This window comes from Lutra lutra, chromosome 5 (assembly GCF_902655055.1).
Source record: "Lutra lutra chromosome 5, mLutLut1.2, whole genome shotgun sequence".
NCBI lineage: Eukaryota > Metazoa > Chordata > Mammalia > Carnivora > Mustelidae > Lutra > Lutra lutra.
The window spans coordinates 126,230,975-126,248,553 of record NC_062282.1 but is presented as its reverse complement, the minus strand read 5'-3'; the positions used below and the strand labels follow the sequence as shown (position 1 = coordinate 126,248,553).

The following is a 17,579-nucleotide window of genomic DNA, read 5'->3' as shown; positions in this document are numbered from 1 at the left end:
TTATTTATTTATTTGACAGAGAGAGATCACAAGTAGACGGAGAGGCAGGCAGAGAGAGAGAGAGAGAGAGAGGGAAGCAGGCTTCTTGCTGAGCAGAGAGCCCGATGTGGGACTCGATCCCAGGACCCTGAGATCATGACCTGAGCCGAAGGCAGCGGCTTAACCCACTGAGCCACCCAGGTGCCCCTCCAGCTTTCTTTTGATGTTCATTCTCCATCTCTTCACTTTGAATCTGCAGGTGTCTTTAGGTTTGAAAGAATCTCTTATATGGGAAGCATATAGATGGGTCTTTTTTTTTTTTTTTTTTTTTTTTTTTAAAATCCTGTTACCCACTGTCTTTTTTTGGAGCATTTAGTCCGTTTACATTGAGAGTGATTATTGATAGATTTGAATTTAGTGCCATTGTGTTATCTATCAGATCATTGTTTCTGGAGATTTTCTCTGTTCCTTTCTAGTGCTTGTTGCTTTTGGTCTTTCTTTCCAACTCAATGAGTCCCCTTTAATATTTCTTGCAGGGTGGTTTAGTAGTCATGAATTCCTTTAGTTTTGGTTGTCTGGAAAATTCTTTATCTCTCCTTCACATTCTTTTATCAACCTTGCTTGATAAAGTATTCTTGACTGCACATTTTTTTCCCATTCTGTATGTTGAGTATATCATGCTATTCTCTTCTGGCCTGTCAGTTTTCTGTTGATAGGTCTGCTGCAAACCTTATACGTCTTCCCTTGGAAGTTAGGGATTTCTTTTGCCTTGCTGCTTTTAGGATTTTTTCCTTTTTTCTGTGTTTGGCAAATTTTACTATTATGTATCTTGGTATTAGCCAGCTTTTGTTGATTTTTGTGGGAGTTCTCTGTGCCTCCTGGATTTGGATGTTTGTTTCCTTCCCAGATTAAGGAAGTTTGCAGATATCATTTCCTCAAATAAACCTCCTGCCCCCTTTTCCCCATCTTCTTCTGGGGCTCCTATGATATGAATGTTACTATGTTTCATGTAGTCACTGAGTTTCCTGTATCACTGATTTGTTTCTCTGCTACTTGCATCCTTGTGCCCATTACATAAATTTGGCTTTGCATCTTGATTATAGCATTTTTATTTCAGCCTGACTAGTTTGGGGTCTTTTATCTTTGTGGTAAGGGACTCCCTGGTGTCTTCTTTGCTTTTCTGAAGCCCAGCTAGTATCCTTATGATTGTTGTTTTAAATTCTTGGTCAGTCATATTACTTTTATCTGTTCCGATTGGATCCCTGGCCATGACCTTTTATTGTTATTTCTTTCGGGATGAATTCCTCTTCCTTGGCATTTTATCTCAGTGTCTGTCTTCTTTTCTGTGTTAAGAAAGCCTGCTATGTTTCCTGCTCCCGAGAGTAATAGCTTTATGAAGAAGAGGGACTGTAACCTCCAGGACCTGGGACTTTAGGCAGTGTTTCTGGTGTATGTTGTGTGCACTCTGTTCCTGTGTTTTGGCTGCTCTTTCCCTCAGGTCATTCTGCAGAGTTTGTCCTTGCCAGCAGTGGGAATGTTTGGTCCTTGTCCAAAGTGTGGAGAGTTTTAACTAGGTGTGTTATGGGCTGCTTGTTAAAAGGGACTGGATCCTGTTTCCACTAGGGCTGAAGCTTTGCAGCATTCTGTGGTCAGTGGACTTGGTGTCTGTGGGAGGTTCATCCCGGTCTCCTGGGGGAGGAGTGCTGGGTTTCTGGTGCTCTGGTTCTCAGGCACACTTGCCCTTGTAAAGAATCACCTGCAGAGCACAGGTTGGTGGGGCTTTGTGTAAGCGGCTGAGGCTTTCACTGTTGGTGCTGTTCTGCTTACTTAAGTCAGTCCATGCTGATGTGGGGCAGAGAAAAATAGTGTCAGCCAGGGGGTCTGGTCTCCACAGTTTGTGCCTGATGCTATTTGGGAAGCCCTTGCAGAAGAGGGGTCACTCTCTCCTTATGTGTCCCAGGCATTCCTCAGGTCCCTGCCTTCATCCTGTCTGTGTCCAGACTGTCTGCCTTCCTAGCAGTGCACTGCACTGTGTTTTATCTTAGGCATGCCAGCTGACTTTCAAAACTCTAAACTTTAGGGACCCAGCTCAACACAGACTATATTTGGTCTTCTGAAGGAGGGTCTCCCTACGCTGTGGCTGGTGCCAGTTTGTCCCAGACCAATTCATAGGAGCTTGGAGTTCAGAGAAAAGCAGAGCAAAAAGCTGGTGTCCAGGGTAGCTGCTTTCAGTGGGTGTGTCTGTGCTAAGGGACTGGGCAGCACAGTGGTGCCCTCTGTCACATTTGTCCCCTGAGATGTAATGCCACCTCTCCCACATGCACTCCAAGAAGGAATAACTGTCTCCCCCAGTTTGTCCCAGGGGATCCTCATATTGCAATATCTGCTTCCAGGTCTCTGCCCTCCCCCCCCCCCCCCCCCCCCCCCCCCCCCCGCCCCCGCAACCCAGAAGCACTATCTGCTGGCTGGGCTCCACACTGACAGTGGCACGGATTTCTAAAACTCCAGTTTTTGAGTTACACTGGTTGTGAAAACTAAAAATAATCAGTGCCTCTCATTTTCCCTGGTATTAGCTTGGGGGAAGTATTTTTCTTGTGAAATCCCCTGCATGCTGTGTGCGCTTACTCCCTTTCTCTTTCTCTCAATCTTTCCCTCTCTCTCTGTCTCCACTCTCCATCATCAGGGCTCCTTCCCCGCTCCCCAAAGTCACGTCTCATCTCTATGCTAACCACCTTCCATGTTGTGGCCTTTTCTCCCTTTAGTTGTGCATTTCGATCTCTCAGTTCTCTGATTTCTTGGGTTTTTAGAATGATTTGATTTTTATCTAGCTGTTTTGGAGGGAAGAGGCAAGCATAGGATCTTCCTACTACTATGTGATCTTAACCCCACCTCCCCAGGTTGGATTCTTTCACTTAGCAATATGTATTTAAGATTCATCCAAGCCTTTCTGTGGCTTGATATGTCATTTCTTTTTATCAATTCTAAGAAAAGCAATAGAAATTATTCAGAAATAATATTGAGAGTAATATATTGGGTATAGTAGTTTTCATAAGTAGATCTTAGGCCTTGTTTACTTGGGAAAAACGATACAAGATGATGTTAATTGTTACCAAGCTTTTCATGTAGTACTTGAAATAGGTCATAACTGGGATAACATGTTGATATCTCAAAGCCTAGACAACTGAAGTAATTACAAGGGATTTGGTCCAGAGAAAGACTGTCGAGATCAGTTACATAAAACAGTATCCAAAAATAAACCCACACCCAAGAAATTTAATTTGGTTAAATTTGGTTAATCAGACAGAATACTACATTCCAATTTTTTTCCCACTAAACTGTATTACATATGAATTAAAAATACTGTTGAGAAACACAAAAACCTGAGTTTGAATTGTGTTGGGTCCACTTGTACACAGGGTTGTTATTTTTTTGTTGATAAATATAGTACAGTACTTACTGTAAATATATTTTCCTTATGACTTTCTTAACATTTTCTTTTCTCTAGCTTACTTTATTGTAAAACTTTAGTACCTAATACATGAAACATACAAAATATGTGCTAATCAACTATTTATCAGTAAGGATTCTTTTCAACAGCAGGCCGTTAGTAGTTCAATTTTGGGGAGAGTCAAAAGTTATACATGGATTTCTGACTGTGCAGGGACTGGTGCCCCAACTCCTGCATTGTTCTGGGGTCAACTGTAAAGTAAGAAAAATTCTATGGTAAAATCATGTTAATTTATATGTACTCTTGGAGAAGGGAAGACTTTCATTAAGAAGATATCAAACTTGGAACCTATGAAGTAAATTTGAAAAATTCATAGAAAATATATGCAAGTGGCCATAGACATATAAGAAATGCTTCATTGTATTGATGATCCTAAAAAATTGAATTAAAAAATACGTACACACACACACGTGCATGTATTTGTTTAACCAGAGAGATTGGAAGTAGTTTAATTTTATTATGCAAAGTGTTGCTGCATTGCTGGTGTGATTGCGTATTTGTTTAACTTTTTTTTTTTTTTTAAGATTTATTTATTTATTTATTTGTCAGAGAGAGAGAGAGAGAGGGAGAGAGAGCAAGCACAGGCAGACAGAATGGCAGGCAGAGGCAAAGGGAGAAGCAGGCTCCCTGATGAGCAAGGAGCCCGATGTGGGACTCGATCCCAGGACGCTGGGATCATGACCTGAGCCGAAGGCAGCTGCTTAACCAACTGAGCCACCCAGGCGTCCCTTGTTTAACTTTTTGATAAGGCATTTGGCAATATCAAAATACAAGTATTTACACACTTTGACCTTCCACTTTTTAGAAACTGTACTACAGTTAGGCTTGCATAAATATGCCAAGGAAATTCTTAAAATGCTTGTCACAACATGTTTGTAATGACCTAAATATATGTACAATATAATAATAATAAATGTTATGTTACTAATTATTAAGTGTAAGTTGTGGATTAAGATATACTACATTTATGCTGTGAGATGTTATGGCAGCCCACAAAGAAATTTAAATACAGTTAAATTCCAACATCAAGGATGTCAGCACAAGAGTGAAATCTGGAAGTTGTTGAGCATGAGAACAGGATGGTTAGTATGACAATACTTGTGTAAAAAAAGTAAATGGATATAAGATGTGTGAATGTGTGAGAAAATACCTGAAAAAAAATAAAAGGAACTGTTGACAGTGGTCATTACCTCCATCTGAGTTACATGGGAGAGTATCAAGTAGAGGCAGGCAGGGGGAAGGGAGAGTTTTGTATTTCTCTTGGTCTTTTTCTGTGCTATTTAAAATATACTTAAACATGTTGAAACCTCATGGACTACTTCCTCGGGAAAAAACAAACACCAAACCCCACAGCATACTCACATGGTCAAAATATCAAGTAGATTACTACAAAGAGATATTTCTCTACTATAAAAAGAAATGGGAAAAAATAATAAACCAGGAAATACGTGTAAGTATATTTAATTGTGCAGGGTATCAAATAATAAGAGATCATTCTTAGTCCAATCTGCTATCTCCAGAAAAGTGAATATTGAAACCAGAAGTCACAGGTCAAATGTCTGACATGGCCAGGGAGGTAAGACAAATAATGCAGACTTGGCCCGGTTATGAATACAAATTATCTGCTGAAATATTCATCAACCTCTTATAATAGTCAGATTATAAGAGGGTATATTATAGGGTATATTTTAAATTATAGGGTATATTTTACATTTTAAGTTAAAGTAAGTTTTTTACACGTAAAATTTACATCTGAAAATCTGATGACCATGGACCAGTTAAAGAGTCTTCAAGATTGGTGCTTTGGGGGTTCTTACTCATCTCACTCTTCAGGAAGTAATACATCTTGATCTGATATTAAGGAAATGAAAATAGAATGATCTAAGGCTGTTGTTAAAATGCAGTTTCCTGGATACTACCAGCTTCAAAGGGAAAGAAGGTACTGGGAATATATTTTATCAAACATTTTTATTCATTAATATTATCAGGTGAGTTTAGGAAATATGGGTTTACTATAATATCCAGACTTTGTGATTTTTAAGATTTTAATGAAATCTTAAAAATAACAATTTTTCCTTTGATGATATTCAGAAGAATATTCTTTAGGGCCGAAGGTTGCTTCAAAAAATAAATTTAGTAAACTAGTTTGAGCTATAAGAAAGAACTAGACATAACTTCAAGTATTATGGCTTTGTAGTGAATATTAAGAAATTACTATTTTGACCAAAATGTCATGTAACCTAAGTACGCTTTTCATATGTGTTCAGGGTATTTATTGATAATTCAGTATGCTGGTCATACTGTATTTATGACTTGGAAAGAAAAATAAAAGCTAGTTTTCTTGTGTTTTGTTTTTCCCATTATCTGAAAATTCCTTCCCAGGCACAGCTTGCTTCAGTTGTGTTTATTTCAACTTACCCCCAAATTTGTTAATTTTGATTGTTAAAGTAACATTTCTCAGTTTTATTCTACATTGTCTAAATTTTAACATGATAATTCTTAAATTTTCTTAATGTATATATTTTAAGAACAGTTTAATCAAAATGAAGTGATTGAAGGAAATAAAGATGGTTCTGTTAGGCAAGTATAATTGATAAAAATAGATATGTCAATTTTTAGCTAAATTTCCATAAATTCACAATTTAATTTTTTTCCCCCTCAAAGGTACTTGCATAACAACAAGGAATAGAACCAACTGTAACTCTTCAAATTCTTCACTTTCTAACTACTTGTATGTCTTCATCTTGGGACAACTGTTGCTGGGAACAGGAGGAACTCCTCTCTATACCCTAGGAACAGCCTTTATTGATGAGTCTGTGCCCACACACAAATCTTCTCTCTACATTGGTAAGTTTTCTCTGTAATATTGTTTCAGTATCACTTCATTTTATTGCTTGTTTAATTTATAAGTAAAAACATAATAGAGGCTTATTAAAAAGTTAGTTGTACAGACACATGAAAAAGTGCTCCATATCACTCGGCATCAGGGAAATACAAATCAAAACCACAATGAGATACCACCTCACACCAGTCAGAATGGCTAAAATTAACAAGTCAGAAAATGACAGATGCTGGCGAGGATGCGGAGAAAGGGGAACCCTCCTACACTGTTGGTGGGAATGCAAGCTGATGCAACCACTCTGGAAAACAGCATGGACGTTCCTCAAAATGTTGAAAATAGAACTACCCTATGACCCAGCAATTGCACTACTGGGTGTTTACCCTAAAGATACAAACGTAGTGATCCGAAGGGGCACGTGCACCCGAATGTTTATAGCAGCAATGTTTACAGTAGCCAAACTATGGAAAGAACCTAGATGTCCATCCGCAGATGAATGGATAAAGAAGAAGTGATATATATACACAATGGAATACTATGCAGCCATCAAAAGAAATGAAATCTTGCCATTTGCGACAACGTGGATGGAACTAGAGGGTATCATGCTAAGCGAAATAAGTCAATCAGAGAAAGACAACTATCATATGATCTCCCTGATATGAGGGAGAGGAGATGCAGCATGGGGGGTTAAGGGGGTAGGAGAAGAGTAAATGAAACAAGATGGGATTGGGAAGGAGACAAACCATAAGTGACTCTTAATCTCACAAAACAAACTGAGGGTTGATGGGGGGAGGGGGGTTGGGGGGGTGGGGTTATGGACATTGGGGGGAGGGTATGTGCTATGGTGAGTGCTGTGAAGTGTGGAAACCTGGCGATTCACAGACCTGTACCCCTGGGGATAAAAATATATGTTTATAAAAAATAAAATTTAAAAAAAAAGTTGTAATTTCATGGGTATTTCCATTAGATTCCCAATAGATGGCAGATATAGCAATATTTCTGTTTTTGTTTCATTATTTACTGACATATGTCCTTTGGTTGAATGCAGTTATGAGTTTTGTTGACTTCCTGCTCTGTTTCCTGTTCTGGGCATGCCAGCCTTCCTAGAAGTGCCATCCAAGCAGTAGGCTGTCTAGATTACTTGAGTTCTGTCTAATTTACACAGGGTGGGGGATGGAGCTCTCCCATTCTACCTGATTTACTACATCCTACATGGACCTGACTAGAGTCCACAAGAGAAATGACAAGAAATTCTATGGAATTTTTCATTTCCGATCAATCCTTTTTATTTTATTTTTTTATTTTTTTTTTTTAAAGATTTTATTTATTTATTTGACAGAGAGAGATCACAAGTAGACAGAGGCAGGCAGAGAGGGAGAGAGGGAAGCAGGCTCCCTGCCGAGCAAAGAGCCTGATGTGGGACTCGATCCCAGGACCCTGAGATCATGACCTGAGCCGAAGGCAGTGGCTTAACCCACTGAGCCACCCAGGCGCCCCCCCGATCAATCCTTTTTATATGTGGCTCAATTCTTGCGGGGCAGGGAATCTAATTTTTGGTAGCATAAATTTTTCTTAATTCCTTCTGTGATACTCTTGCAAGGTAGAGCTTACTAGGCTATTCATGGCCTTGTCTTAAATGCCTGTGTTTCACATTTCATTTTATCAGTTTATTATTCTAATAAAGGGGACTTAGTTCTTTCAGTCTGCCAAAACAGAATATCCTAGACTAGTTGACTTCTAAACAACAGAAATTTTATTTTTCACAGCTCTGGAAGCTGAAAAGTCTAAGATCAGGGTACCCTCAGATTCAGTGTCTGGTGAGGCCCTTCCTACTTTATAGACATTTCATCTTTTTCCTGTGTCCTCACATGACACATGGGAGGACAGGGCTTTCTGGGGTATCTTCTTATAAGGGCACTAATCTCATTTATGAAGTCTCCAGTCTCATGATGTAATCTGTTCCAAAGGTCCCACCTTCTCACACCATATTAGGGATTAGGTTTCAACAGGAGTCTTTTGTCAGGGGCGGGGGACACAAACATTCAGTCTATAGCAAGAACCTATTGCCATCGTCCCTGGAAGTCAAATACATTCAACGTAGCCCTGACAGAGACCATTAAATCTACTTAGGCTCTTCCATAATATGAAAATGACTACACTTCTGTTTATTTTCTCTACTTGTTTGCCTTGGTCTCTCAGCAAGCTCTGATTCTCTCTCTCTCTCTCTCTCTCATCTCCCAGCTGATCTGTACAGCTTTTCTTGCATTTGCTAAGTTAACAATGATTTATTTCAATTAGCTAGTGATGATGCTTTCCAGTCTCCCAGTTCAATAAATTTCCTTTCTGATGTGCTCTTCTGATCAATATATCTGATAAGACAATTTTAATCTTTATGTTTTGATAACACACAAAATAGAAGTTTTTCAAAAATTATTTAAACATGGTCGGTGGCGTAGAGGCCCACAGGACCATCCCAGACTCCATAAATCTGTAGGAAGACTGACTCAGCATAAAATCATACTCGTAGCTATGGTTTATTATAGCATAAGGAAACCAAGCAAAATCAGCAAGGGGAGAAGATGCAGGAGGCAAAGTATAGACAAAAACTGGGTGCAGCCTGCCAAGATTTAGCTCCCCCTAGCGGAGCCATACAGCTTGCAATTAATCCTGCCGGCAGTGAATTTGATTTTTTTTTTTTTTTTTTTACCACAAGTTCACTAGAGATTCAGTGCCCAGGGATTTTATTGGGGGTTGATCCTATCACGACACTCTGCCTTGCATCTATCAAAGTTCTAGACTCTCAAAAGGAATACAGGTGGTCAGCAAAACCACATTGTTTATGCAAAGTCCACACAGTGAGCAACCCTTATTAGTTGTGGAACAGTGGCATCCCTCTGGACACTTAAATAAATCCCAAACGCCAGTCAAGGGCCAACCTTGCCAACATGGCTTTCTAAAGTTAACAGTCACAGGCCTCTATGTTAAGTCTTTCCTGTACTATAGGAATTCATCAAATGGCAGGGTTTTTTTTGAGTAAAGGAAAAAAAACAAAAGTAACAAAACTGCAACACTCATTTTAATTTTATCTCTTATTTTTCTGTTAATGGAAGATATAAACGCTTATCTTAATCACAGTATCTTATATACTGTTTTTTTCACTTTCAGATAACCATATTTTTCACTAGATACTTAGGTTTTTTTGCATGAAATCCTTCCTTTTTTATAACTTTTAATTTCCCCACTTTCAAAATCGTCCACCATTCTTTCTTTTAAAACAACATCTATTACTGATAGCATACATTCTTCTATGAGACACATTTTATGCTAACAAGGCAAAAATGGGCAAAATGAAAATGGTCACAATCTCCTTCTTTTTAGAATGCATTTGTGACATATCTATCTTCACGAACTTTTCCAGGTCATTCACCCTTTATTCCTTTATTTCTTTGATGCTTTCCCTGGGTTTCCCTTTGTTCTTTCATTGAACATTTTAATTCATTTAATGTTATTTTGTGTTTAAATCTTTCATTTTAACCTGTGCTTCCTAATTGCTCTATCTTCTTATTTCTTGCCCTTTTTTTCTTTCTTTTGGATAATCTAATATTATTTGATTTCTTCCCTCTCAACTTCCTGGCTATATGTTATTTTATTATTCATCTACTAATGACCTTATATGTAAACTTGATTTTATGAAATTCTAATGTTAATTGATACTTTTACCACATACCTGCTCATCATAGATATCCTAGAATCCTTTAACTAAAAATAGTCTTTTTAACCCTTTTCCCTGATGAATATTTTCACTAGGAATAGATGACTAGTTGGCCATTGATTTTTTTTTTTTTCAGTACTTTAAAAATACTGTTCCTTTGTCTTTTCACTTCCACTGTTTCATATAGGTTTGCTATTTGAAGATTCTTCTCTTTGCATTTGATTTTCATTGGTTTTATTTATATGATGTGTATAGGTACAAAATTCCTTTTATTTAACCCATTGTGTGGATTCTTATGACTTCATAAATATATTGTTTGGTATTTGTTATTGGCTTTAGGATATTTCCTATGATTATTCATTTAAATACGACTTCTAACTTATTATATTCTCTCTTAGGACTCCAATTACATGTATGCTAAAACTTTAAAAAAATGTATTCTTCTTATTATTTTCTGTATTTTTTATCTTCTGTTTTTATTTTTTGTGTTTCTCGATAAGTTTTTACTGACCTAATTGATTTGTCCAGTTTGGTAATCCCCAGTTCAGTTTTGAGTAATCTGCTGTGTATCTCTTTCATTTTAACTCTGACATAGGTGTTTTATACTACAGTTTTTCTCCAAACCCCACTCTGTGTGTTTTTTTAATAAATTACCAATCTCTGATATATTTGGGAACATGATTTGGGGTCCCCTCTATGTAACTTCACAGAATTAGTATATTTGAAGCAAAGCTGTACTTACTTAGTGGGCAAGTCTACTTCTAACTCACCCTTACTTTTACAGTATAGCTTCCTAGGTGCCAATATAAAATGTAGGATGGGGACAGTTTATAAGGTCTAACTCCCAAGTTAGCAGCACTGAACTGCAACTTTGGTGTCCCTACTTCCTAGAGACTAGCAAGGATTGCTAACCTTTCCAGTGCCTTTTGTGGAATCAGCAAATATGCCCAGGAAATAATCAGTCCCAGTTTTTTGGACCTTTCCAGAATCTTGGCTCAGTGGTCCTTCAAAAGATCATCTTTCATGACCTCTACTTTGGCAACTTGGTCAAGTACATAAGTCATTTTTATCATTGACGTATGCTTAGCTTTGGGTATGATAGATTCTGGTCTTTTGTGTATGTGAGTGAGAATCTTAACAGTTAATAAAAAATCCAGAACGTGGTAATATATAAAGATATTAATGTATGCATAATTTTTTGCAGAAATTTAAATGTTACATATGGCAAAGTTTTAAATATCTGAGAGAAATAAGGTCATTTTAATTCTGCTACAAGTAGAAATGGAAGATTCCCTAAGTGCGGGAGTTTAAATTGGTGGCTTACTTTTATGAAACAGGCTAATCACCAGGTCCAGGTTTTAAAATCAGCTGTTGGAGTGCAAAATACATATTGCTTTTAGAGTGTGTACACAGTAGAGAAGGCTTCTCATTTCACAGTATTTTCTTCCATAAGAATTGCAAACAGTAATTATCATCATTCATAAAGTAGATGTACTACCTCTTGCTGCCATTTAACATAATGTAATTTTCCTTGAATTTATAGTTGGGTTTATTGCAATTATTATAGTCTAACAACTTTTACACTGAATTACATATATATTTATATTTAAAATGTATTTTATAGTTATATTTATTTTAAAAATATTTTTAAGCTCCTTGACTTAACAAGTGGTATCATTCAGATTGTATTCTTTTTTACTGAAATTATGTGTAATTTTGTTGTAATTCTAATCATTTCAATTTTTCTACAATAAAATATATCTTTCTGTACTACTGTAAGACATTCATAGCATGTACAGTTGACTATTTTCAATGTCTTTGTTCTTCTAGGAATTGGCTATTCTATGTCAATATTAGGCCCTGCTGTTGGCTATGTGTTGGGAGGACAGCTGCTATCCTTGTACATTGATGTGGGTATGGGACAAAGGCAAGGCAATATCTATTTTTTAAATTTAAATGTATTTTATTTTAATAATGTTAACATCATAGAACGTTTCCAAAGTATTTCCTCAGATAGAGGGAGGGATTTTTTTCAGGAAAAAAATCTGAATACACACAATTTTTCCATAATGTTTTAGCTACATTACTTCCTGAATTAATGCTGTACCATCTCCTAGTATAATGCATTTATTCATAAATAAGGATGCTTAAAAGTTACCTGTGAAATTTTCAAAATACACATCTAGGACCCCATACATTATTCAGAAAGAAGAATTTAATCAAAACTGGTTGTGCTATTTGTAGGTTTAGCTGGATATAGATAACCTGAAAAGCCTCAAGAGTTTATGATCCTCAGACTAAGTTCTGTAGTAGTTCTGGTATGGTCATGGGAGTCACAGTTGTGTGATTTTAAATGTGGCCATAGAGGATAATAATAGGTAATGTTTATTTATCCCATACTATTTTCTATATGTCATAGGTTTTGTATGTTACTTTATTTTACATACCACTTAATTTAATCCTTTTAATAATCCAATTAAGTAATTGATACACAGAGATTGGTAAGTGGCTGAGGCATGAATTCAAGTTGATCTTTTTGACCCCCAAATTCTTCTTTTAACCGCCAAGTTACGTTCTCTTTTTCCTGAATATAGAGAAGTTGGTAAATTTTGGTGAGGCCATATTTTCTCATTTTACCACTAGGAATCAAAACTGCATAGTCCTCTGTGTGACTCTGAGTAATGAATAAGAAAATGTGGTGTTAGATACCTGATTTGTTCTTTGAGCTGTTAGTCCCAGGTTATATTTTAGAGACTATGTAAAATACGTGCAGAGAAAGTTCTTGAAGCAGAGAGCTGAGTTTTTGAGAAAGGTTTTTAATTTCAGTGGAGAATTTGTAGGAATGGTGTGTTTGGGGGAGAAAACTATTGATATAAAACTATGAGAATCATTATGAAATACTGTTAAATTAAGAAGAACTTTATAGTCAGATAGAGAAAAACAAATACTATATGATTTCACGTGTATGTAGAATCTAAAAAAAACATACGAACAAAAAACCAAGCTTATAGATACAGAGAACAAATTTGTGGTTACCATAGGTGGGAAATGGGTGAAATACGTAAAAGGAGTCAAAAGGTACAAACTTCTGCTTGTAAAAATTAAGTCATGGGATATAATATACAACATGGCAACTGCAGTTAGTAATATTGGATTGTATATTGAAAGTTGCTAAGAGAGTAAATCTAAGTTCTCAAAACAAGAAAAAAAATTCTGTACTATATGGTAACCAATGTTAAATAGATTTAATATGGTGATCATTTTGTAGTATATAGAAATATTACATCATTATACTGTATACATGAAACATAATACTGTATGTCAATTATGCCTCAGTAAATGAGTAAATAAATAAAATAAATGAATTTTACATTTAAAAGTATGCCTTAATTGAAGCACAGTATATGGGCATTTAACACAGATCAGTGATTTGCTGTAAGAGGTATTCAGTTAGTAGAGAAGAAAAACTTAGCCAAAGTTAGATAAACAATGTTCAGAAATTCTACGTATGCTTTCAGATATTCAGCATACCTATATTTACTATTAAATATTTTGTACTTCTGTGTCATATTGCCATTTGAAATACTTTGTAAACCATTATTCTTATAGATCTCATTTATGCCTGCTCTCTGTTGTCTGATTCATCACAATGACTCAACTTAAAATGTTGGGTATTATAACACTATTCCCTTATATATGCACTTGAATTACAAAGTATATACTTACCATAACTGCATTTTAATGAACAAGGTAGAGTTGACTTTTATATTTTGTTTTTCTGTCCTACAGCATAGCTATCACTGAAGATGATCCACGATGGCTGGGGGCATGGTGGATTGGATTTCTGCTGTGTTGGCTCTTTGCTTGGTCTTTGATAATACCTTTCTTATGCTTTCCAAAACACTTACCAGGTAAACATATTTTTATTTAAAATCAAGGAGCTTTATTCCAATTCTAGGCCAAACGTTGCTTATAATTTCTAAGAGCCCTAGAAAATTCATTGTTTTATAGAATTTCAGTTGTCCGTCTACGCAAACTTTTGAATATTTGTCTTTTTGAAAAGACAATTTTGGGTAGCTTTCTTACTACTCATGTTTTTCCTTTATTTCCAATTAACAAAAGCAGTAAACTGTATGTATTCACTTTTTTACTATATCTATCTATCTATATATACTTAATAATATATTATTAATAACTATGTTAATCATTATATGTACTATAGAATACTATAATAATATATAACATGTTAATAACATATTATTGTGTATATACTTAATAATAAATTTGTTTCTTGTGTGTTATCTGGAAACTTGCTTTATGTATACGCAAGGTATAGGATCTTTCAAACTGTTAGTTTGCATTCAATTCTCACTAACCAAAAATCAATCTGCCTTAAATCATTGATGTTATTTGTTGATGAGAGTTATAGTTACTTTTTTCAGTTTCACCAAAGTAATACTGTAGTGTACTCATTTTTACCATATTTCAATATTAGTTTGCCTGAAAAGAAAAGATTAATAGAAAAGAATATCCATTCCTTTCTCTGTAAAATTTTGCTTGTATATAGTCATGTAGTTCAAATACATTATCTGTTAAAGTATTTTTCTATAGGCAGAAATTTGGTAAATAGTTCTTTCTACTGTCACGTGTAACAGGATAGATGATTAACTTTTCAGAGTGAGCAGAAGAAGTTGACAGAGTAGAAATAGATGGACTCATTGATTTCTTTCTACCCTGGACCATCAAACTAATAATTCCATACATTGACTGTTTTCTCAGATTTATTCACAGCGCCATTATTAAAAATCAAAGGGACATGGTAATACATGGTAAATACTTCATCTGCAAAGCATGTTAGGATTAAAGAGACTAAGGGAAAATATACTTCGTTTAATATATAATGGATGAAAAAGAGATCCACTCTAAAGGAAGAAAAGAATTTAAGAGATACTTGTAAATAAAGGGAATAAATATGTCATTAGAACAAAATCATCTCAGTTTAATTTCTAGACTAATTGGAACTGCCTTAGCTAATAGGAATAATACTAGCTCTCCAGGCAAATTACATGCATAATAATTTGTACAATTTTGATCGACAAATAGAGGAACTGGCTTCTTATGTTACAGAATTTATATATTTGTAGAACTGTGTGTCAGTTAAAAAGTAGGCATTTAAAAAAATGAAGAATGAAGTGATGGAGCAAGTACATTTACTATTTTTTTAGGTACAGCAAAAATTCATAGTGAAAGAACTTGCCAGACTCATCAGGAAAAGCATAGTTCCTTAAAACACACAGAGGAGAATTTTGGAACAAGTTGGAAAGATTTTCCAGCTGCTCTAAAGGTAAAGTAACACTGTACACACACACATACCTTCCTCCACATATAAATGGCTACATATGTATATATTACATATACACATGAATAAATATATGCATTTATATATACACAGATATTTTCATGATGCAGTTTTGTTTGCCTATTTACTATAGTTATAGCTCTTATAAATAAATAATTTCAGATTTATTTTTATTATGCTTTGAGTAAATGAGAACTACTCCAGGGTAGAACGGTTGAAAAAACATGAGTTCTCTTATTGGCAATATTAATATTCAGTGGTCCCTCATTAGCGCTATAGCCAATCATTATTCCTTCTCATTTTCCTCACGTAATGAATGGATCAATCAGTTATCACTGAATTGTAAATATGTATTTGAGAATGTCGTTCCAATTTTAGTATATGTGCTGCCGAAGCGAGCGCTATATTTGAGAATGTCGAACCAGTATTTTTGCCTTGTGAAAGAAATGGCAGTTGGTGGTTACTTGGTTTGATTTGAGGTTAAAGAAACAGGTGTTATGGTCTGCTGCATTCTTTCCATTTATCATCATTAAAGTTTTATACATGCAGGAGTTTATAATTTTACCTTTTCAAGATTTGAAATTACATACTTTTCAATTATTTTCATTTCCCCCCTCAAATGAAAGCCTAAAATGTTCTTACTCCATTTATCCCACCTACCAACTCTGTTCTCTCCCATGCAGGCAAATTCTTGTGTTTTCCTGAGACTGTTCATGATTTTTAATTCCAACTACTGTTGTATTTTATACTAACTTTATTTATTTTATAAATTCTTATGCCATCAAGGGTTATTACTCCCTGCTGCTTTCTTTTTTTAATCCTTACAGTTTCATGCCTCGAGGTCTAAATTCTGATTCAGATCTCTCTGGGTATTATATTTGATTTCTAGTTTTCCTCGGGCAGAATACCATCTAAGTATCCTTGAATATTAAATGATATTTCTGACAGGATGGACACTTTCGGATCACATTCTTTTAGTCCTAGAAGTTTGTGGGTGTTATCTTGCACTTTTCTACTTAAATGTGTTGTAAATGAGAAGTTCCATGTTAGTGTGATTCTTGCGTATCTCCATTTACAAATTTATAGATTTTTTCATGCATCTTTTAAAAAAATTTTTTTTTAATTTATTTTTATTTATTTTTTTAAAAAGATTTTATTTATTTGACAGAGATCACAAGTAGACAGAGAGGCAGGCAGAGAGAGAGGAGTAAGCAGGCTCCCTGCTGAGCAGAGTACCCGATGTGGGGCTCCATCCCGGGACCCTGGGATCATGACCCGAGCCGAAGGCAGAGGCTTTAACCCACTGAGCCACCCAGGCGCCCCCAATTCTTTTTTATTTTTTTAATTACTTTTCAGTGTACTAGAATTCATTGTTTATGCACCACACCCAGTGCTCCATGCAATACGTGCCCTCCACAATTTCAGGCAGTTTGTTAGGTTATGCCTCAATTATATGTGTTTTTTCATTAATCCTTGCCAGGAATCCATTATCTTTTTTAATCTGAGGATTTGAATATTCTCTGCTATTATTATTTTTTAAAAATAGTGAATGTTTTCATTCAGATACTTTTTCTCCTTTTGTCATTATTATTATTCTTATGTTAGATCATCTGGATCTGACTTCTAACTCTCTTATCTTGCCCCTTTGTTACTCCTGTGCGTGGGTGTGTACTTGTGTGTATTTTGTTTGATTGAAATTTTTTTTGCATTTAATATTCTAGAACTATAATTTGGTTTCACCTTATGATTAGATAAATTGGCTTATTAATATCTCTATACTCTCCCCTGATAGATGGAAAAGATTCTGAGAAGTCTAGCAATCCACATTTAAAATTACTCTATAACTACCCAAGTTCTTCAGTAATGAGTCCTTTACTCATGGAACAGTACAAATTTGCTGAGACCATTCTCATCTGTGCTTGTAGTCGAGTTCATTTATTAGACATGGAAATTCAAAACACAGTGAAATAAATCAGACAAGGGGTAGAATTAATATATGGAGATTTATAGTAGACAGGGGAAGGGAACCTTTCCATGCCTGCTTTTACCTGCTTTACTCAGTCTCTGTATATGATAAGGCACAGTCACCCTCTTAATGAATCACCGGTCAGTTCTCTAGGTCCTGCACATATCAGTGTTCTCAATGTAATATATGTAAAGCTATTAATATTCCATATTTATG

At 35.6% G+C, this 17,579-nt stretch overlaps 1 protein-coding gene across 1 annotated transcript in view; it reads left to right on the top strand.

The window, feature by feature from the left end:
- SLCO4C1 (solute carrier organic anion transporter family member 4C1) overlaps nt 1–17,579 on the top strand; it is a 65,305-nt gene that overhangs the window by 26,335 nt on the left and 21,391 nt on the right. Inside the window, exons 3-6 of the mRNA XM_047731617.1 lie at nt 6,152–6,334; nt 11,869–11,965; nt 13,828–13,949; nt 15,264–15,382. Coding sequence (XP_047587573.1) covers nt 6,152–6,334; nt 11,869–11,965; nt 13,828–13,949; nt 15,264–15,382 — 521 coding nt within the window. The remainder of the gene's footprint in view (nt 1–6,151; nt 6,335–11,868; nt 11,966–13,827; nt 13,950–15,263; nt 15,383–17,579) is intronic.